This window comes from Phasianus colchicus, chromosome 12, assembly GCF_987193195.1.
Source record: "Phasianus colchicus chromosome 12, bPhaCol1.hap1.1, whole genome shotgun sequence".
In the NCBI taxonomy this organism is placed as follows: Eukaryota; Metazoa; Chordata; class Aves; order Galliformes; family Phasianidae; genus Phasianus; species Phasianus colchicus.
The window spans coordinates 16,233,691-16,254,921 of NC_143447.1; the positions used below are offsets into that span (position 1 = coordinate 16,233,691).

Consider the following 21,231-nt stretch of genomic DNA (forward strand, 5'->3'; position numbering starts at 1 on the left):
AGCAGCTATGTACAAAGCCCCCCCTGAAACCTTGTCTGTGTAAAGTTAGAGTGTGTTCAGGATTTTTTTTTTTTCCTCTCTCCCAAGGCTGATCGCTAATAATACATCGAAAGCACTTCCCTTTAGGTTGTGGGAAATCTATTCCCTTCACCTTGCCTCCTTTTTTTTCTCCCCCTGAAGGCTGTAACTTTACTTTTTTTTCTTCTTCTTCTTCTTTTTTTTTTTTTTTTTTTTTTTTTTTAATCAGTTTGCACAATCGCTTAGATAAACACCACGAAGGAGACTTCTCTTTAATTACCCAACGCACATCTTTCTGGGGGGCAGACAGCGGTCTGATCATTTTTTTGTTGTTTGTTTGTTTCACCTGCCAAACTAAAGGAGAGGTAGAAAAAGGAAGATGCAAGCGATTTGGGACCTTGAACAAGGCAAATATGGTTTTGGTATGTTTACTTCTAGTTTTTTTTCTTCTTCTTTGACACTTTTTTTTTGCGGGCAATGTGTTGTGATTCTTGTGTTTCTCTTTTAAGGAAAACAAAAAATCCAAAAAAGCAAATGTTAGCTAACGTGCGTCTTAAACGATCGTTTCTAAGGTTACGTGGGTTGCTCTAAGGAGGGGAAGAGGGGAGGGGGGGGAGACCCGAGGCTGTGTAATCGCAGCACCGCCAGTTAGCACGTCCTTTAGCTAAATAAAGAAATCAGCAAACAAACAAACAAGCCAGCAAACCCAACGACCGGGATCGGCTCCCAGGTCCGAGGCTGCGAAGTGCCTCAAAGTCATTCCCAAAGCGGCGGCCGGGGCTGGGGATGGGGCCGGGGTTGGGGCTGCGGGCGGGGACGGGGCTCCGCGATCGGACCGCGCCGGGGCTGCGGCTGGCAGCGCTTATAGATACAGATAGAGATATAATTACGGGGAAAAATAGAAATAAATAGGTCGGTGGGGAAGGTATAGCGTTAAGATCCCGTCTCTCTCCCCCCTCCGGTCGCTTCCCTGGTTAAGTACAATGGAAAGAAGCTGGAATATACTCACCCTCCGAAGGTGTGGTTGGCGGCGCGGCGGAGGCTTTATGGCAATTATTTATCCTTGCTTTATTACGGCAAAAGGCGCAGATCTGAGTTTAAGCAGCAAAAGTGTTTTGCTCTGACAGCCGCATGCGAGGCACGGTTCCTCGTTTAAAAAAAAAAAAAAAAAAATCACAAAACAGGATTCCCCCCCCACCCCCCATCCCTGACCAATATCCCTTAAAAATACCTATTCGGCACAGGGCTGGCAGGAACCCTGACGCAGAAATCTTATAGTCCGGTCTAGGAGTGCCCAAGCCAATTAATTTTAAATCCTTAGGAATTAATCAGATTAAAATGTACAGAAGTTTCATTCTCGTATGCATACGTGAGCCAAAAGTCGTTTCCCTTTAAGAGATCCTTTTCTTTTAAAGTTGAATTTTAGGCAGATAAGAGACTTACACTAGGGGGCAGCCAGATACTGTACTTGCTCCAATCTTAAGCAATTTTTTTTCCTCTCTCACAGCATATGCTCTGATTTAGCACTGTAAATTTTTCAGAGGACCCAACTCTGACAGCCCCTGGTGATTTTCAAAGTACCACAAGCCAGTGGTTAAAAATTGCATTGACTTGGAAGTTCAGAGGCACACAATAGGAGCCACTTTCCCTATTCATGGAACTTCAGTGTGGTGGAAGAGAAAAACACACACATACTACATTGAGGGAGAAGAGGAATTCATTGAATTCTGTTAGACGTAACTGCTTTCCACTGAGTTCAGAGCGAAACTCGGTATTTGTTCGATGCTCTATTCATATTGCGATTTAATCTAGGAAGAATTAGAGGGCTGCAAGGCAGCTTTCTGCCAGGGAAGCAGCTTCCCTCTCTTCCTCCTTGTTTAAAAAACCCCAAGATTTACACCGGCTCTATCCCCAACTCTATTTTAGCAAAATAAATCCTTCCACTCCCTCTCATTACAATAAATTTACATCTGCGGTAAAATGGCAGGAGGGATGCGCTTATTTATTTGGAATAAAAACAATAGAGCCTTACTTCTAAACAGAGCATTTCTATTGTGACGGGGCTCGGAGAAGGACAGCGGAGAACGTCCCCTTCTTCGCGAGGCGTTCGGGTCTCAAATAGGATTTAGCAAAATGAACCGTAGTTCGTTTTTCCCTTCACCCGCTCTGCCTCAGCCCACTTGCAAACAAATGGCAAAGCGGCGGATGGTGCTCGTAGAGAGTTACACCGCTCCATCCCTCGAAGAGCAAATAGTTAATGCGGGGCATTCTTCATTAATGCTCGAGCAATCGGCGGCACGGCGGTGTGTGAGCGTGTATCAGTGGCTTTGCATTGCTACGATCGTGTGTTAATATCGTGGGTGCTGCGAAAACCGCTTTCCCTTCTGATTTCCGCGCTGAGGACGGTATTAATGTTTTTGCACATGGCGAATTAATCCTGTTTACTTTGTCAGGTTCGAGGCAGGAAAGCCTTTATTTATTATTGTTATTATTATTATTATTCCTCGGGAAATCCAACCTCAGCAGCAATGTGGGACCGTTCCGCGCCTTGCGTCCCGTCCCTGCCCGGAGCTCGGCCCTTCTCCTCGGGGTCACAGAAGGCGCTCGCACCCTTTTACCGGGGACAGACGCCTTTCCCCTTCCCGGAGCTCGGGCACGGGTCGTCGTGCTCGGGCAGCGCCGTGTAACGGAGCCGCAGAGCATCCCCCACCCCGAGGTCCCGGCTTTGCGCCCGCCGAGTCCGCAGCTCCGCAGCACCTGCGGCTGCCAGCCGCGTTCCCGCGTGCGGCGCCGGGACGGAGCGCGGGGCGCGGAGCCCTTCGGATCCCGCGGAGCCCCGCGGGGCTGCGGCCGTGACCCGCGGGCGGCTCGGCTCCGGCCCCGCGCTGCCCGCCGGCTGCGACCGCGGGTCCCGTGCCCTCTCTCGCTCCGATCGCCGCTCTCGGCGCCCGTCGACCGCCGTACGGAGCCGAAGCCCCGCTCCGTGCGGGATGGCTCCCGCTGCGGCGGCGCTCTGAGGGCTGCGGCAGCGCGTGGAGCGAGGAAAGAAAGGGAAATAGAAAGAGCACAAAGTTAGGGCGACCGAGACGGAGAAGCGCCGCGCCGGGGCCGCGCGGAGGGCTCCGCAGGTGCCGCGGAACGGAGCGGCCCGGCCTCGCCCTGCCCCCGTGACCCCGAGGGCCGCGCCGCGCGTTTGCGTCGCCGCGCTCCGCTTTTCCCTCCGCGTTCCCCTCCGCCGCCGCCCGCCGCCAGGTGAGCCCCGCGCGGGCTCCGGGAGCGGGGCTGAGATCCGCGCGCGGCCCCACGGCGGCGGCCTTTAGGACCGCGCGGGGCGGGCGGGCGCGCGGCGGCGGCCATGGCAGGGGCCGCGCACAGAGGGCGTCGCGCGCGGCCCAATGAGGACCGACGGGGGCGGGCGCGCGCGGAGCTTTCGCCCAGTCAAACGCCGCCGGCTCGCCTTATAAGGCCGCGCGGTCGCCATGGCGACGTGCGCTAAGTTGCAGCAGTCGTGTCAAAGTTCACTCTCCCGCCAGCGGGGCGAGCGGCCGGCGGGGAGCGCGCACACCACCCGGCCGCGCCCCCGCGCCCCTCCCTCTCCCCTCTCTCCCTCCTCCTCCCGCCGGGGGGGGGCGCGCTGGGGGAAGGGCCCGCGCTCCCCTCCCTCTCCCTCTCCCCCCTCCCTCGGGCTGAGGCGCGATGCTGCGCGCCGCGCCGTGATCCTTCCCTCTCCTCCTCCTCCTCCCGCTCCCCTCTTTTATCATCCCGCCCGGCTGGCGAGTTGACTCCTTCCCTCCCCCCCCCCCTCCCGCCCCGCCGCCCCCCTTTCCCTCCTTCCCCCCCCCCCCCCCCGCCCGCGCCGTGAGCACCGGCGGCGCGGAGGCGAGAGCCCACTTGCGAGGCGGCACAAGCAGCATAAGGCAGCAGCGGCGCGGCGGAGCCCGGGCGGCGGCAGCGAGGAGCGAGCGGCGAGCGGCGAGCGGGGAGAATTAATAAAGCGGCCCCCCCTTTTTTTTAAAAAAAAAAAAAAAAAAAAAGGCAAAAAAATATATAATAATAATAAAAAGAGAGAGAGAGAGACAGAGAGAAAGCAGCGAGCGCGGCGCGAGGAAGAATTAAAGAGAGGAAGAATTAAAGCCGGCGGAGGAGGAGGAGGAGGGAGGAGGAGAGACGGAGCGCGGAGAGAGGAGGAAAGAAAAAAAAAAAAAAAAAAGCCGCCCGCACACACAAAGCGGAGCGCGGCGGTGGATGTGGCTGCGGCGCGCAGGACTCGCGGCGAGAGCGGCCCCCAGCAGCCCCGCCGCCCGCCGCCCCGCGCCGCCCGCGGCCGCGGCGTTCCCCGGCTGTTCGTCCGCGCCTTGATGGCTTTCCTGAATGGCTGACGGCGAGCTGCCCTGGAGCTGGCCCCCCGGCACCACCCGCCTCTCCGCCGGCAACTCCGCTGCGGATCGGCGCTGAGAGCAGCGGGCACAGCGGCGAAGGGATTTTTTTTTTTTTTTTTTTTTTTTTCCTCTCTCTCTTTCTCTCTCCCTCTCCCCCCCCTCCCTTTCTCCCTTCGCTCTTCCCCGTGCTCGGCGCCGGGGAGCTTCGGAGAAAGGAGGAAAAAAAAATAAAAATTTTAAAGATATATCTTCTTTTTTTTTTTTTTTTTTTTTTTTTAAAGCAACAAAAGGGAGAGAGAGGGAAAGAGAAAGAAAGGAGGAGGAGAAAAAAAGCAAACTGCTGCAAAGCTGAGCTGCAGAGCAAAGCAAACAAACTTTGAAAATAAAGGGGGAACAGGAAGTTTGGCAACGGTGTCCAATAGATATGGCAATGGTAGTCGGTGCGTGGCGAGACCCCCAGGACGATGTGCCCGGAGCTCAGGGAACGCAGCCAGCGCCCGCCCCGCCGGTGCAGGGCCCCCCGGCCGGGACCCCGCACACCCCGCAGACCCCGGGGCCCGGCGGCCCCCCCAGCACGCCAGCGCAGAGCAACGCGGCGAGCCAGCAGAGCCAAGGGGACAAGCAGCAGCAGCAGCAGCACATTGAGTGCGTGGTTTGTGGGGACAAGTCTAGTGGCAAACACTACGGCCAGTTTACCTGCGAGGGTTGCAAGAGTTTCTTCAAGCGGAGTGTAAGGAGGAATCTCAGCTACACTTGTCGTGCCAACAGGAACTGTCCCATTGACCAGCACCACCGCAATCAGTGTCAGTACTGCCGCCTCAAAAAATGCCTCAAAGTTGGCATGAGACGGGAAGGTATTGGGATTTCATTTGTTTTGCAATTTTATTTTTTTCCTCACCCGCTGCCTTTTAGGTTTGCTTTTATTATTATTATTCTGATTATTTTGAATTATGACGATTATGCTTTTATTGTTAACCTCCCTTCCTCCCCCCTACCCCTCTCCCCCCCCCTACCCCCCAACCTCAACCCCACCAGAACCCTCCCCCCCTCCCCAAATAAACTTTCTCTTCTTGAAAGAAAGAACCGTGGGAGGGGAGGAGGGGGCTCCCGCATGCTGCCCCGGAACCCACCGCGGCCGTCGCCGTGTGCCGGGGGGCGGCTGCTCGGGGACGGATTTCCACTCCGGAGCCGATGGCTCCGCCGGACGCTCGCTGTCCCCGCGGTCCCCCCCTGCATGCTCGGAGCTCCCCGTTCGCATTCAGCCCCCGGCCCTCGGCTTAACCCAGGCGGTTCGAATTACGGTTACAATGGAACTCACCCTCCCGAGGGCTCTACAGCACTCCACTGTGGATTCCCGACCGGATTTTCCCTCCTCTAAAAACACATAGACACATCCCTCCCTCCCTCCGTATGTGTGTGTGTGTGTGTGTATCGCCGTGTTCCTGCCTCTCCCCTCTCTCTGACCCCACTTTTCTCCTTCCTCCCTTCTCCCCGTCCTTCCCACGGGGGTGAAGCAGCACCCAGAAGGAAGCGAGGGGCGATGGGGGCTTTGTGCTATAAAATTAGCCGGGAAATGTGAGCCCGCGGCCCCGCAGCGCGTCTGGACGCTGCTATGTAGGTTAAGGGTGAGGGGGGCTCGGGACTTGCCGGGCTCCTCTTTGTGTTCCTGCGGGGGAAACCGGGCTCGGAGCGCGGCCGGTAGCGAGCAGAGCCCGAGCGCGGTGTCCGCCGTCCCCTCCCCGCCGTCCTCCTGTCCCCCGGCCCCTTTTTCTCTCTCCTTTTTTCCTCTCTCCGTGTCAATGTCTGAACAAAACGCCACAGGCCCGCTTCCACGGGAAGGTGCCGCCGGATAAAGCCCGGCCCTGGGGGGGAGGTGATGCTGGGGCTGTTCGCTCCTCGCTTTTCTTTTTCTTTTTTTTTTTCTTTTCGGGGGTTGCGAAGTGTCGGTGCCCTCTGCCCCCTGCCCGGCCCTCTCCCCCAGCCCCAAATCGATAAAGCTGCTTTGGTCGGAATGAAGGAAAACACAAAGCGTGGCCGTAGGAGGGGTGGAAGGGGGGGGGATCGCTGGGTCCTGCCGTGTGCGGGAGGTGAGGCTGTGCCGGGCCGGGGACGCGCTGGGCTCGGGCCGTGGCACGGCCGCACGGAGCGGGCTCGGGGCTGGCGGCGCTCGGAGCAATTCAGATATTAATAGCTGTAGTTTCTTCTTTATTCACTGCAGCGGTCCAGAGGGGCAGAATGCCACCCACACAGCCAACTCACGGTCAGTTCGCCTTGACAAACGGGGACCCTCTCAACTGCCATTCCTACCTATCCGGATATATCTCCCTTCTTCTGAGAGCAGAGCCCTACCCCACCTCCCGCTTTGGCAGTCAGTGCATGCAACCCAACAACATCATGGGCATCGAGAACATTTGCGAACTGGCAGCTCGGATGCTCTTCAGCGCTGTGGAGTGGGCCAGGAATATCCCCTTCTTCCCAGACCTGCAGATCACAGACCAGGTGGCCCTGCTCAGGCTGACCTGGAGCGAGTTGTTCGTGCTCAACGCCGCCCAGTGCTCCATGCCCCTCCACGTAGCCCCGCTGCTGGCAGCCGCCGGCCTCCACGCTTCGCCAATGTCTGCTGACCGAGTGGTCGCCTTTATGGACCACATACGAATCTTCCAAGAGCAAGTAGAAAAACTGAAAGCGTTGCATGTCGACTCCGCAGAGTATAGCTGTTTAAAGGCCATAGTCCTCTTCACCTCAGGTAGGCAGCGTTTCTTTGCTCTCCCCTTCCTTCCCCTGCCCCTCTGAGAGGTGTTTGCTCTTTGCAAAGTGTTGCTGCCTTCGCCAGCCCCGCTGCCCTGCCAGGAGTGGGGCTGGGGGGCTACCCGCGGGGCCTCGGCTCTCAGCAGCCCCCCAGCGTGGGCTGCAGGGGGAAATAACCCATCTCAACGCTGAGAAATAGAAGGGGAAGCGCACCCCGAGCCTCGCTGCGTCAGGCTGGGGAAGGGGGAAGAGGGGACTCGGGGGGAGGCACCCATTCGCCACAAGAGACTGCGCTTTTCCCATCGAAAATAATATTTTATTTAACAGTCTAGCTCTGGGTTGTTGCATTTAATGACACGCATCCGAACAGCAGCAAAAATCTGTTTGATGTTGTTAAATACAAGGCGTCCTATCAGTGAAACCACTTTAAAAAGAGTATCATTTTATGGGCAGCCAGGAAGGGGGGGCGGGGAGGGAAGGAGGAAAGCCCTGCAGGATTAAAAATTGAATTAAAGAAAAATATAAAAACTTAAATGCGCAAAGCTGAGTTTAAAATATGTTCCCTGCCATCCCATAAAATAAAATAAATCAACTTCCCAAAGAGCTGTCTCTGATTGAAACAGAACGTGGCAGCGAGCAGTTCTGTGTCATTGGAGCTAAGGGGAAAAGTTTGCATTTGTACCCAGCAGGAGCTGCAGAGTGCAGAGCGAGGAGAGGGTGCGGAGGGATCATTACCATAAGCAGTCGGGGACAGCAGGAAAAAGTCAGAGCAGAGGGCAGGAGCTGCGCTTTGCCGAGCAGTTCCGGGGTGGCACAAGGCGAGGAGCGCAGCTCGGGGCGCTGCTGGGATCATCAAAGCGAAGGGGGGAAAAATATGTGTCAACTTTTGCTGCCTAGAAATAGTGCATGAGTTATAAAGCAATAATTGAGTGCGTTGTGAAATCTAATTAGCTTGCACTAGAGTTTAACTTGGGTGACTAATAAGCCTGATATTAACTCTGGAGGCTAAATATTTTTATTATTATTATTATTATTTTTAAATCTGCTCGCTAATTTGCGCAATATGTGATCTCAGATCGCTGACTTGAAGGCTGCAGCCCTGCAAGTTTGGGGATGGAGTTTAAAAATCCCTAGATTTCTTCTGTAGCTCATTGGGAAGCTTGGGAAAGTGGCCACGCGATAAACATATGAATGGAAGCAGGACCTGTAAAATAATTACTCATCGGAGTTTTTTAAAGCCTGATATCAGGAAACAGGAAAAAAAAATGTAGTTTATGTGGGAAAAGGAGGACTCACAATCCGCTCCTTGTTGTCTTAAAGGGGGTCTGGGGAACGAAGTCATTTTCTGGACTTTGTCCAGGTTCTGGGTCGTGACCTAAACTTCCTTTTATATATTATTGCTTTACACATTAAAAAAAAAAAAAAAAAAAAAAAAAAGCCTTCTCCTCCCAACCCCCCTCCCTCCCCTTCAACCAGCCATGCTGAGGTCCTGGGGTGACCCACGAGCACCCAATGGGGGGGGTCCCGTGTGGGCCCGCTGCCCGTGGGGCTCTGTTTGGGGTCCAGGCACATATGGGGACGCCCCATGTCTCCCCTATACCTCCACTGGGCTGCTGCAGCCCCGAGGAGAGGAGCCGAAACCTCTCCTTTCTCCCCAAATCACTTGATTATGATGATGATTATTATTTTTAGCCTTCTGAGAAAACAATCGTCCGATCCTGTCGTAACTGTTTAATTTATTGCTATTTTCCAAATGTGAGGCCTGGCGTGTAAATTGCCTCCCAACGAGATAAACGTTCCTTCTTATCTCGATGCTGGGGAGATAGCCCAGTGCACAAGGAGGGCTCCGCACACAGCTCCCCAATAACAGCACTGATGGAAAGCAGATGCACAGGGATGCACACACACACACACTCGATTCGCTCCTGCTTCTTTTTTTTTTCCCCCTTCTTTTTTTCTTTTTCTTTTTTCTTTTTCTTTCTTTTTTTTTTTTACACACGCACACGGAAAGAAAAAGGGAAGAAAAAAAAAAAAAAGAAAAAAGAAAAACACAACAACTGGGTTCTAATGACTCACAGAATATGCATGTGTTAGCCCTGTGCCTAGGAAAGCCACAGGGAGGTCAGGTCACAACCTGTGCTCTTTCAGCACAGACGTCTCTGATTTAAAGGGAAGTTATTGTATTTTAGCGTATCAGGGAGAAAAAAAAAAAAAATGTCCAGACCCTATCAGGGAGTTTTCTTCTTGTAAGGGCCTTTAGGTTTAAAAAGAAGAAGTAGAGGAAAAAAGGGGGAAAAAAAAAAAAAAAAAAAAAGAGGGGGGAGTCGAGGGGGGGAAGAAAGAAAGAGAAAAGAAAAGAGGGGGGAAAAGAAACAGCTCAAATGAACAGAGAGATCACAGTTTGCATGGCTGCCTCTGAATAGGCTAAACTGACAAGATCAGTTTTAAAGGGCCACTTAAATCAGTTTCAAAGACTGAAGAAAAACGCGTTGTCTTCTCTGGGGGAGAATCTGTTGCTGGATCCGGGGCGCCATTCTCTGCGGCTGGGCCGGTTTTTTAGCCTTATGATGATGATTTCCATCACTGCCATCAGCACGCCTTCCCATCGCACGCTTAGGCTCCCCACGCTTCTTTTCCAAGTGGGGGAGATGAAGCTGCTCCCCCCTCCCCTCCCCTCGCCCCCCGCCCCGCCCCGGCCTTTCCCTGCACACCGGAGGTGGGGGGATCCGGGCAGCCCCCCCCCCAGGAGGGAGAGGTGTGGAAAAGGACAGAGATTGGCCCTATGGGTGATACCCACGGAGACTCCTGGGGGGCGAGGTGATGGCGCAGGATGCGCGCTTCTTTCTAGAGATATAAAAAAAAAAAAAAAAAATCAAAAAAGAAAACTTTTTAATCTGATGATTGTTTTCTTTTTTTCTTTTTTTTTTCTTTCTTTTTTTTTTCTTTTTTTTTTTTTTTTTTTTTTTAATACACTTTCTTCTAGATGCCTGTGGTCTCTCTGATGTAGCCCATGTTGAAAGTTTACAGGAGAAGTCACAGTGTGCTTTGGAAGAGTATGTTAGGAGCCAGTATCCCAACCAGCCAACACGATTCGGGAAGCTATTACTACGTCTCCCCTCCCTTCGCACTGTCTCCTCTTCTGTCATAGAGCAATTGTTTTTCGTCCGTTTGGTAGGTAAAACCCCCATAGAAACCCTAATCAGGGATATGTTACTGTCTGGCAGCAGTTTTAACTGGCCTTACATGTCCATTCAATAAAATATTCGAGAGAGAGAGAGAGAGAGAGAGAAAATAAAAAGAAAAAATCAAATAACAATTGAGAAGGGAGATGAGAGTGAAAGGAAAGCAAATGACATTTGGGTTCTGGTTGTTTCTTAAATTTCCTTCTGCTAAGAAAGGACGTAAAAGGATGTTACAAAGTTTGCAAAGTGAAGACAGGAAAAAAAAAAAATAATTAATGGACTGTGAATTAAAAAAAAAAAAAGAGAGAGAGAGAGAGAGAGACTGTCACGTGAACTTTTACAGAATGCATTAAAAACTCCCGTGTCGCTCCGAAAATACAAGTTGCTACTTATCGTTTTTTGTACAAAACTTTAAAAAAAAAAAAAAATTAAAAAAAAAAAAAGAGAGAAAAAAGAAAGAAAGGAAAAAAAAAAAAAGAGAGAAAGCGGAAGGAAGGAGATGGCGGTGGGCTTTTTCTTTTTTTTCTTTTTTCTTCTTCTTTTTTTTTTTTTTTTTTTTTTTGTTCCTTTTCTTTTTTGGGGGGTCAACTTTTTAAACAATTCTCGCTTAAAGTGCATTTAAAGGAAATTTGGAGAAAATGAGCAGAACGGAAGGAAGGAAGTCTTTTTTTTCCAAATTATTAATTGTCCTATGTGTCTATGTACCTATAGCTGTTCTTTTTTGTATTTTTCTGGTTTCAAACCAGTTTATTCTGTGGTTCTATAATAATTTTTGATATAATCTTGGCTTCTTTAAAAAAAAAAAAAAAAGAAAAAAAGAAAAAAAAAAAAACTGTGTATCCTTAAAATATATGTTCTGAAAGAATTAAAACTGAGTCCACGAACGTATCGTATAGGAAGAAAGGAAAAAAAGAGAGAGAGACAGAGAGAGACAGAGAGAGAAACACAAACTCAACATCACGGTGATGGAAGCGCACTTAAGGTGGTGACCCAAAATCTAAGCTTGAAGCTGAGAGAGCTATAATTATATAGACCCGAATGAACCACACGTGTCATACAGCTCCCCCCAAATCTCGGTTTTTTGATATTTCGGACAGAAAATGAACTGTGGGGATTATATTCTAGGTAGAAGGAACTGTGTCCAAGACACACCACGGTTTTGATTTAAAAGCAAACAAACAAGCGAAGTGAACTTTTGTAATTCGAATTGGGTTCCACATAGTTCATCATGAATTGTTATTAAACTCCTCTATCTGTTTGTATATTTGCAAGCCCTTTGTATTATAATAATTGTTGATATTTTCCCTTTTTAAAAAAAAAAAAATACCATTGAAATCAGCATGACAAAATAACACTGTTGGCACTTATAGATAACGTGATTGATTCAGTATCTTAGAGTTTACAGTTTTGTGTTTAAAAAAAAAAAAAAACTGAAGGTTTTTTTTTTTGTTTTATTTTTGTTTTATTTTTTTGTTTCGTTTTTTAAGTGCAACATTTCTGTATACTGTAAAAGTTATAATAACTGAACTGTTTGGTCGAGTCTTTGTGTGTTATATTCCAAGGAAAATTGAAAGTATTCAGAAATTAAAATATTATTTGATATCTGAAACCTGTTTGGCTGTCATAAATGTCTTTCAGAAACCGCATTACTTCTCTATAGTTTGCAGTCCTTTAGGCCCATAGGCGATTGGTTTGTTTACTTGTCACAGTAAGTTTGTAGCAGATGTATTGTAGTGTATTTACCTGTTTAATTCCGGGCTGGGGGCGGAGGACTGAAGTTGGTGGTTGATCTGTGGTTTGAGGAAGCACCGGTGCTGAAACGGTGAACCTGCAACCCCCCATTCATCTAATCCTCCTGGTAATTAAAAATGGATTTTCTGGAAGGAAAAAAAAAAAGAGAGAGAGAGAAAAAAAAGAAAAAAAAAAGAAAAAAAAGGCCCTTATTTTTGTCACCCTGAAGTGCCTGCGTAGGAAAGGTATTGTTGTGAAGTATTAGAAATCTGGAGATCAGTATCTATTTTATGATCAGAATGGGGCGAAAATCTTTTGTAAATGTCTGACATAGGCGCACAAGATCATTCAAGCAAGGTAATAGCAGTATTGTAAATATAGGTCAGTTGTTTGCAATGAGTTTTCTTGAAGTACGTGTGATTTTTTTACAACGCTCTGTAGTTGCCATCTATCGTTGTCATTGAGAGGTCTTCAATTGGAGTGGCTGTAGCTTCTAGCACCGAGGAGTCGGTTTTTCATGTATATATCCCCTCCAGCGGATCGGTCCTTACGCTTTTTCCCTCGGGCTGTACGGACGCTCCCACGGGTCGCTCCCCGCTCCCCGCACACGGCCACGCGCGGCCGGCCACGCAGCCCCGTCCCGCAGGGCCTCCCGCAGAGCCGCAGCGCTCGGGGCGACGCGAGGTGGTTCGGAAGGAAGGGCTTTGCTCTTTGGTTTTGTGCGTCTGCGGGTCATTTTTATTTTCTCCTCTCTCTCCCCCCCCCCCTCCCTTCCGTTCCCTTCCCTTCCCTTCCCTTCCCCTCACCCATCCATCCATCCATCCATCCATCCATCCATCCATCCATCCATCCATCCATCCACCCCCCGGCCGCCCTCCCGTTGCTCTGTGGCGGATGCTCTGGATGCGAAAGCTCGCAATTTTGTTCCCGGCTGAGGATTTGTCCCCTTCTCCCCTTTGCCACGCGTTGCCACACAGTGCTGTGGTCTCGCACGGGGGCTCGTTCCGTAAAGTGGATTCCAGCCCGGACTGTGGCTGCTGGGGCCGAGGGTGCAGGGCTGTGAGCCGAGCGGGGCTCTCCATCTGAATCATGGCTCCTTTCCTATAAATATATAAATATCTATAAATATATAAATATACTATTATTGCAGGGGATTGCTGACCTCTAGATTTAGCTTTTTCTATTGCAAGTGCTATCCATGTGAGTGTGTGTGTGTGAAGTTTTTATGCTTACTAAGAACACAGGATCTTGACTTGTTTGTTTTGTGTTAGTTTATTGTAAACAACCATTTGTTGTAAATTGTTATTGGCATTAAATTATAATTTATGATTTTCAAATCCAAAACATTCTCCGCTTTTTATGTCGTAAAGCCTGTAAGCTCTCTCTGTATTTATAAGTTCCTCGCAGCAAGCTTTGGTTCGCTGAGAATAATAGTAAACAGAAAAGCACCAGGGTTCAATCAGAGCACACCCGCACGCACACCCGCACGCACGAGCCCCGTGGATACGCAGACCTAGAGATGGGGCTGCGCTGCTCCGAGCGGGATTTGTTTAGGGACTGCAGTTAGTTTTAAGTTTATAGCATTTAAAGAAAGTTTTTCTTTTCATGCTGAGTTAGAACAAAAGATCTATCCAAAGATTGAATTGGACAAAAGAGGAGGGTTGGGATCGAGGAGCTTGATCTATGTGGAATTGAGGAGATCTTTTTTTAAAGAGGGAAGGAAAAAAAAAAAAAAAGCTGCTAAACATGGCGACTCTTTCCCTTTAAGTCTATTTTTTTCTTCCCTTGCCGTCCCCCCCCCAAACCCTCCCTCTTTTTTTTTTTCTTTTCTCTTTTTTTTTTTTTTTTCCTTTTTTCTTGTTTGGGTTTTTAAATCTCGATTCTTTCCCCACCACGGGCGCGGAGACTGGCGGGGAGAGACCCGAAGGCGACCCGGAACGAGAGCTGCAGAGCGCAGCTCGGGCACAGGGCTTCGCCTCCCCTCCTCCTCCTCTTCCTCCTCCTCCTCTTCCTCCGCGCCGCCGCTCGCCCGAAGCTTCCCCGGCCCCGCCGGTGGGGAGGGGAGGGGGGGAGGCGGCTGCGCGGGCGCGGAGGGGAGGCGGCTCTCCCAAGTTCAGACAAAAGCGGAGGGCTGGGGCGAGAGGAGGCGCCTGGCGGGCGGTGCCGGCCCGCCCGTGGGGCTGCCGGGGCCGGGCGCAGCTTCGCGGCCCCGCCGGGCTTCCACCCGGGGGGTTGGGGAGGGGGTGGGAGAGGGGGGGGGGAGAGAATCCCCGCTCCGCGCGACGGGGAGGGAAAAGCCGCGGTGGGAAGCGCGTGGGAAAAGCCCCGCGCCGGGCATTGCGATGTGCTGCAACCCACAACATGGCGGCCCCGGCCTCGGTTTGCGCGCCGCGCGGATCCGCCGCTTCCAGCGGCAGCGCGGGGGGCCCGAGAGCTGAGCGGGGGCGGCCGCGGGTGGCGGAGCGGCGGGGGCGGAGGGCGCGGAGCCCCGCGGAGCCGCGCCGTTCTCTCAGCGCGGCGGTGAACCGGGGAAGCGGCTCCCCCGTGAGAGCGCGACCCACCCGGGTCGGACCCGCCGTGGGTTCGGGGAGCACCGGCAGACGTGCCAGAATAAGGGGCTGGGGGGCTGGGGGACGCGGAGAGAAGGAGGAGCGGGCCGCTGCGAGGCGCTCCGGCGGTGGGAAGCCGGCTGGGGGGTTCTTTTTATTTTAATTAAAACTTTCGTGGGTCCCGGGGATCGCGCTCGCTCCGCTTTGCTTTGTAGGGTGGAAAGAGATACACGGAGCAATGCGGGCCTTGTCAGGATTTATTGAAGTCGGGTTTAAAAAACGTGCTTCAGATGATTTTTCCCATTTTCTCAGATTTCAAAGGCTCCCCGCAGTGCGGCTGCCTAATTAATGGTGAAATTCAACTAAATCTAATTATGCAGTAATTTTAAAGCAGTTAGTCCTGGGCGCTGCTTTGTAATAGGAACCCAGTTTTTAAAGTTTGCTTAATGTGTTGGTTTAGGGAGCTGGGGAGGAGAAGGGTGTGAGGGACAGAGCGCTGCTTTTTTATTATTATTTCCCTCCCCCCCCCTCCACCTCCCCCCATTATGTTGTAAAGCAAAGAAACGCGAACTGCAAACCCCAACCACGCAGCGAAAGGGCCGGAGCGGGGCTGTGTTATCCGTCGGATGTGATACGGGTATTGAGTGAGAAGCACCAGCGAAAGTGTAAATAACCCAGTAGTTAATAGGGACCATAAAGGTATTCCCGGCCTGTGGGTTTCCAAGTGCCAAGCTGTTGGAGAGAGGATCTTGAGTCCTGCGGTAATGAAGGGGCAACGGAGACACACAGCGTCTCTTCTTGGGAAATAGAAACCAGATTTCTGCTATTGAACATCTATTGTCATTAAGAGGAGAGGCTTGTGCTCACGGAGTTATAAATCTTATCACCCTTTTGATAACACAGTTGTAATCAGTTAGCATCACATTCAAACCCAATTGTAAAACTGCCTAATTTAATATGTCATACATGTCATTAAAACTTTATTTTCCCCCCTTCTCTTTTTTTTTTTTTCCTCTCCCTTCCCATCCCCCATCTATAAAATGTCAACAGAGCGGCGTGACACAGCGGGCCGGGGGGGCTCGCCCTCTCCCACCTGGGGCAGAGGGAGAGGAGCGTGAGGGGCCAAAATAGAAATAAAATAAAAAGAGAAGGGGGTGGGAGAGCAGGGAGAGGGAAACGCGGTTGTGATGGAAAGACTGCAATCGCCCAGAGAAGTTCTTTGAAAGAAACTTGTCTCATGATTAGCTAAGCAAACACATCTGCTTTCCTAGTTTGGGCTTAGCTAATTACCAAAACAAAGGGGCCGTTTCTTCTTCTACCTTTGCTGGAAAGGAGATGTTATTTCAGCAGTGCTGTCCCTCCGGCCCCGCACGCACCCGCAGCCCCGTCCCAGCCCCGCACCGCGTTCCTTCATTGGGATCATCGGTGGGGAAATGGGATCGCGCACCCCTCTTCCTACACGCTGAGCTTTGCCATTCCCCCCTTTGGAACAATATTTTTCCACCAAATGTCCCCGCGGCGGTGGAGGTGGGGTGGGAAGGGAGGGAGAGGGGGGGGAAAACGGTGGTTTAGAATTGCGGACCAACTTCGCAGCTATTTGAATCAAGGCTGCGCCCGGTTGATTTTAGTTGACAGAGCGTGTGTTGAGGCTGAACTCTATAATTTGCACTTCTGTTCTTTTATTAGAGTTGGACAACGAACTAATGAGCTTTCCCCCGGCACAGTGTCACTTGTATTTATTTTCTTTGGGAAACTTTTAGATAGAAGAACTGTTCTGGAGAAAGGGCAGCGGCGGAGGGATGGGTTCGCGATTTTTTTTTTGTTTCTGGAGGTGCGGGGAATCTTCTCTTGGGGAGGGGGGATTCTGTGCGTCCCTGTCGGCCCTTTGCGAAGGGTTGAGCTGCGAACCGCTTGTGATCCCGGCGGTGCCGCCTCGGCGGGGCTCGGGGCCGGGATGGCAACGCGGAGGCGATGCTGGAAAGCCGGAGTAAAACGCGGCGATCCGCGGGGCCGCATCTGTGGGAGCTGCTGGCAAAGGGCAGAGCGAGGGGAGCAGGGAGCGGCCCAGCGTGTGCCTGAGAGACTGCGGGGAGAGGGGCTGATAGAAAGACGGGGAGATGAAAAAAAAACAGACAGAGAAAGGGGAGAAAAGCCCGAAGGAAGGGTTTCCACGCGCACAAAAAGCGGGGCGAAGGTTTGTCGCTCCGTGCCCACCGACGCACGGAACGCTTAGCGCTGCTCCGAGCCCGCTGGCGCCGTGCGAGCCGGGAGATAGCCTGAATTTTGATTCCAGCGTGTTGTCTTTGAACCGGGCCTTTCGGTTTATTAAGGCAGGAAGAGGAACTCAGCGATCCTCTTTGAAACACGCTCGGTTTAACTATTTTACACAAGTTTGCCCAGGTCCCTGGGGATTCTCCAGTTGAAGAAGATTGAAATTAGAGTTAAAAGCCGGCGGGGGGGAGGGAGCTGGGGTGGAGGGCGAGTGTGAAAGAGGGTGATGAAGCCATCGCGGGCGATCTCTGCGTTCTGCTGCCGCCGGTCGGAGCGGAGCGGTGCGGGCAGCGCTGCTCGGTCCGTGCGCACAGATCCGCGTGTGCCGCACCGCCGCACCTCCATGGCCGCACGGACACGCGGAGCTCGTAGGCCAAGCTCAGTATTCCGAGAAACGCAGCAGAAAAATCTGCTCATCGGTGTGGCTGCCGAAATGCGCACAATGACCGCCTGCAGCAGCTCCTCTCCCAAACTTCGCCTTTTCTTTGTTTTCTTTCCTTTATTCCTTTTTTTATTCCCCCCCCCCCTCCCCTTGTAAATTGCTGTTAACGTGTGTCTTTATGTTCTGTCTATAACTAGGATGTAATCAGGCGCCCCATGTCTCTCTCTAAAAGCATTTAATAAATGTCTATTAAAGCGCTACAAATGTAAGATAAATTCAGCGGCGCGGCTGTCTCCCCGTACCCAAACGGTAATGATGGATTTATCAACAGGGATTCGCCTTCAGCGCAGTGAGGGAGATTTACTCAACAAATAAGTCGGAAAAGCACCCATCCAAATACAGCCATTTGTACGGAACCTGATTTCTTTACAGCACCACAGATTCGAGAGAACACACCGCCTATTGCCTTTTCTCTATTATTATTTTTCGCTTTTTCTTTTCTTTCTCTATTTTTTTTCCCCCTTCCGCCCTCCTTTTATCCCCCCCCCCCCCCCCCCCTTTCCAACACGGTCGCTGCGTGTATCTCTGGTTGGGGAGCGTTATTGGTAGGGGAAGCTGACAGGCTCGGACAGAGCTCGGATCAGTGCCCCATTTCTCCACATTTGCCCCTTCCGCTTTCCGTATTTCCCCCATTTCGGCCCCAAAACATGGACGAGATGTACGTTAGGTCTCAAAACTCGTCGAGTTTCGGAGTGTAAGGTGGATGATGATAAAAGGGGAGATTCGCCCCCCGAACGTCCTCTTGCCGCTCCCCAAACGCGGAGGCACCGCCCGGAGAGATGCTGCGCTCCCGCTGACACCGCTCCCCTTTTTCCCAGCCCTTGCTTTGAACCCTTCCCATTAGCGTGGATGAGGATAAAAGGAGCGAACTCAGAAGGAACCACCATTCATTGTTGGATTCAAGCACTGTAAAAAAAAAAAAAAAAATTACTGAAATGCGGCCACATAGCGCCCTTCAGATTATTTCCCTTTCCTAGAAAGTATCTCCCAACCTCAGCTTTCTCCCTCCCCCCAACCTAACACCCCCCCTCCCTTGACCACGATTCGTCTTGGGGAAAAAAAAAAAAAAAAAAAAAATGCATGTGCTGATGTGATGGAGTCCTTTAAACAACGGGGATGCGAGAGCGGTGTTCGTGCTGAAACGTTAACCCTGTTTCTGAATTTCCTTCTTTTCCAATAGCTGCTTCTATTTTACCCTCCCGGATCTCCGATTTAAGCATCCAGGAACAATATTGGCTTGTTAGAGACGTATACATTTGAATTTCATTTAATTTAATTTCGGTATCGTACTTAAAATGACAATAAATAAAGCCGAGAACTTGTATTTTCCTTTTTCTGCGGAGAGTTTTTTATTCTCCTCTAGAAATTTCATTGAGATGTCTCTGTACTTTGTTTGTCAGTTATCTTTGTTCCGTTTAAATAAAGGGCTTTTAAATGGACTTATTGCTCCCAGCGTGGGTTCTTCTCTCTAAATGTTAGAAAATTGTGCCATCTACCCGCTATTCTAAGTACTGTCACACTCGGAGACCTCCAAGGACCTTCCAGCCCCGACTTCAATACAGCCGTGTCAAAGGGTGCCTAGTAGCGAGAGGAGAAAGGTTGGCGTGGGTTTTACAGATTTCCAGCCTGAATCGCTCTGTGAAGCGCCGAAATGATCTGCAGAGATGCAGTTGGGCTCCTTTGATTGCTGCGTCCCCGGCCCAGGGACTAATGAAGCCGCTCTGCCTCTGCCCCATCGCACTTTTTTTCTGCGGTGCGGAGTTTCCGTGCTCATTTCAGCCCCGAGAAGTGGGGTTGTGCCGGGGGGGCCGGGAGGGAAGGCAGCCATCCTCCTGTCTTGGCTTTTTTTTTTTTTTTTTTTTTTTCCCCTTTGAAATAGACAGATATTTATAGCCGTGGCCTCTAATGATGAAAATATAGTGTCGTTAATTGGGGGAAAAAATAAAAAAATAAAAACGGAGCTCCGTGAGGTTGGTTGTGGCGGATCGGCTCGGGGTGCTGCTGGGTGAGCCTCCAAGAGGGAATGAGAGAAATAGAGATGTACATCAACTTTGGAGGCCCCTCCATCTCCATCCAAAGGCTGCTCACAACCACCCAGCCCTGCCTTTACCCGGACAGGAGCAGAGGGGCTTTGGGGTTAAAAGCAGATTTCGAAACCATTCTTGCTCGTGGGCGCACGGAAGAAGTTGGGCAGTTATTTGGTTCTTCTTCTTTATTTCCCCCACCGTCCCACCCCACCACAAGTGCTCCTAAAACCAGTTCTAAAGGATTCTCGGCGTTCGGGTTGACGGTGCGGCTGCACATCCTCGAACTGATCCGGGGGTGCGGAGGGGATGTGAGCGTCACAGAGCATTTCTGGGAGGGGGGAAAAACCCCCGGGACGCTGCGGGACTTTGACCATTTGTTTCGCACCGTTGGAGAAGCGGTGTTTTAAGCAACGTACAACTAAAACCGTATCGTTCTTGGGATAAATTCCAAGAAACTCCAATAGGAATCGGTTTAGATCCCGGGATACTTGTTGCTAAAACTGATCTATATCGCAAAACCGAAGCGGAGAAGCAGGCAGCCACGGGCAGCTCTGCTCCAGCTGCAGTTTTTCAGCCCCGCTTCCCCAGACCAGACAGGCTGTGCAGTCGCTTCTCCGATTTCCCAGTTGGCATTTATTCTCGTCGGAACATCCCGGCACCGCAGAATCCCTTTCTCTCCCTTTTTCTGTGCCTTCCCCGTTTGTTCCCTTTTCGGGCTATCGGGGCCGCTTCGCGGTTTGATTTCCAACCCCCCCCAACCTCCCCTCCTTCCCCGTTTGATTCTTCCCGACGTCATTTTCTCTATAACGGTGAATACTTCTGCTGGTCAGATACTGAAGTTCAAACTTTACCCTCCTCACAACCTGCAGGCGACCCTGCCCTCCTCCCTTCCTCCTGTCAGGAGAATCCAAATTGTGACAGCGACTTCCCCAGCCGCTCCCTAACCTTCATCACGGACTGTTTGCTCACGTTAAGTCCCATCTCCCCACACGCCATTATGTTTTCCTTGCCCCAGAACCTTCCCCACACAGCGGGATCGGCCCCCGCTCACGTACGAGGGTTCGGAGACCGCTGCTGTGTGTGACAGCTTTATTTTTCGGGACGAGAAAAGTCGTCCCGGGTTGTGGATGCAATGGAGCCCACCGGCAGGTTTTCCTGCCTCCATAATCTAATCTCAGCCAACAAGTTTCTGCCTTTACTCCTGCAACATTACTAATTAACGACTCCTGGGAATTAAGCGTACAGTGACCTAAAATTTCCTGCTCTCGCTGACAGTTGAGCTTTGCCTTAAAAAAAAAAAAAAAAAAGAAGAAGAAAAATAAAAAGAAAAGAAAAGAAAAAGAAGAAAAAGAAAAAGAAAAAAAGAAAGAAAGAAAGAAAGAAAAGAAAAAGAAAAAAATAATAAAATGAAAATAATAATATAATAAATAAGGGTGATAATAAAACCTCCGGGAGAAGCATAGATGAACTTAAAGGAAAAGCCTTAAAAAAGGCATCGGACATCCAGGCAGGTTTTACACCAACTCCGAATTGAGCTCAAAGGAGCGAATGGAAGGGCTGCACCCAGCAAACTTCGCTGGATGTCGCTCAGCTCAGACTCCATCTCTCCCTCCCTGCAGCCAAAGGCAGCCGGACAATAGGAGGAGGTCAGAGCCCGTCCTGCTGCCCGCGTTGTCCGCAGGAGCTCGGGCAGAGAGCTGCTACCTTCCTCGGCTGCCTAACAGCGGGTCGTTTTATGATGCTCCACGTCTGATAGCCACCCCCTCCCCGCTCGGATTTTGTGTTTCCTATTCTCTTTATGGGCGGCCGATTCATTTTGCACTGTCACCATTTCCAGTTTTGTGGGTTTACCGATGTCTTAGTTGGAAAAAAAAAAAAAAAGAA

At 51.0% G+C, this 21,231-nt stretch overlaps 1 protein-coding gene and 1 long non-coding RNA gene across 19 annotated transcripts in view; one reads left to right on the top strand and one right to left on the bottom strand.

Annotated features, from left to right (window-relative positions):
- Positions 1–3,790, bottom strand: part of LOC116225419 (uncharacterized) — a 43,546-nt gene extending 39,756 nt beyond the window's left edge. For 3 of the 17 annotated variants that reach the window (XR_016470458.1, XR_016470453.1, XR_016470455.1), the window contains exons 1-2: positions 1,250–3,323; positions 1,028–1,165 (exon numbers count right to left, since the gene is read on the bottom strand). This is a non-coding gene — a long non-coding RNA (uncharacterized LOC116225419). Of the gene's footprint in view, positions 1–1,027; positions 1,166–1,249 lie in introns of all 17 variants that reach the window. The other 14 variants (XR_016470460.1, XR_016470459.1, XR_016470447.1 and 11 more) reach the window with 9 other exon arrangements.
- On the top strand, positions 71–11,352 carry NR2F2 (nuclear receptor subfamily 2 group F member 2). Of its 2 annotated transcripts, none has more exons than XM_031587774.2 (3): positions 71–440; positions 6,616–7,143; positions 10,129–11,352. In XM_031587774.2, exons 1-3 carry the CDS (start codon positions 398–400, stop codon positions 10,401–10,403), a joined length of 846 nt encoding a protein of 281 aa, XP_031443634.1. In that variant the 5' UTR covers positions 71–397; the 3' UTR covers positions 10,404–11,352. The 2 variants fall into 2 exon arrangements, with proteins under 2 accessions (XP_031443634.1, XP_031443633.1); XM_031587773.2 differs by lacking the exon at positions 71–440 and adding an exon at positions 3,891–5,251.
- The last annotated feature ends 9,879 nt before the right edge of the window (positions 11,353–21,231 follow it).

Bases quoted from the DNA above. Each gene is read 5' to 3' on its own strand.
- NR2F2 (XM_031587773.2), top strand. From the start codon at position 4,822: ATGGCAATGGTAGTCGGTGCGTGGCGAGACCCCCAGGACGATGTGCCC. The intron at 5,252-6,615 runs GTATTGGGATTT...TATTCACTGCAG, and splicing joins AGTTGGCATGAGACGGGAAG to CGGTCCAGAGGGGCAGAATG. The intron at 7,144-10,128 runs GTAGGCAGCGTT...ACTTTCTTCTAG, and splicing joins CATAGTCCTCTTCACCTCAG to ATGCCTGTGGTCTCTCTGAT.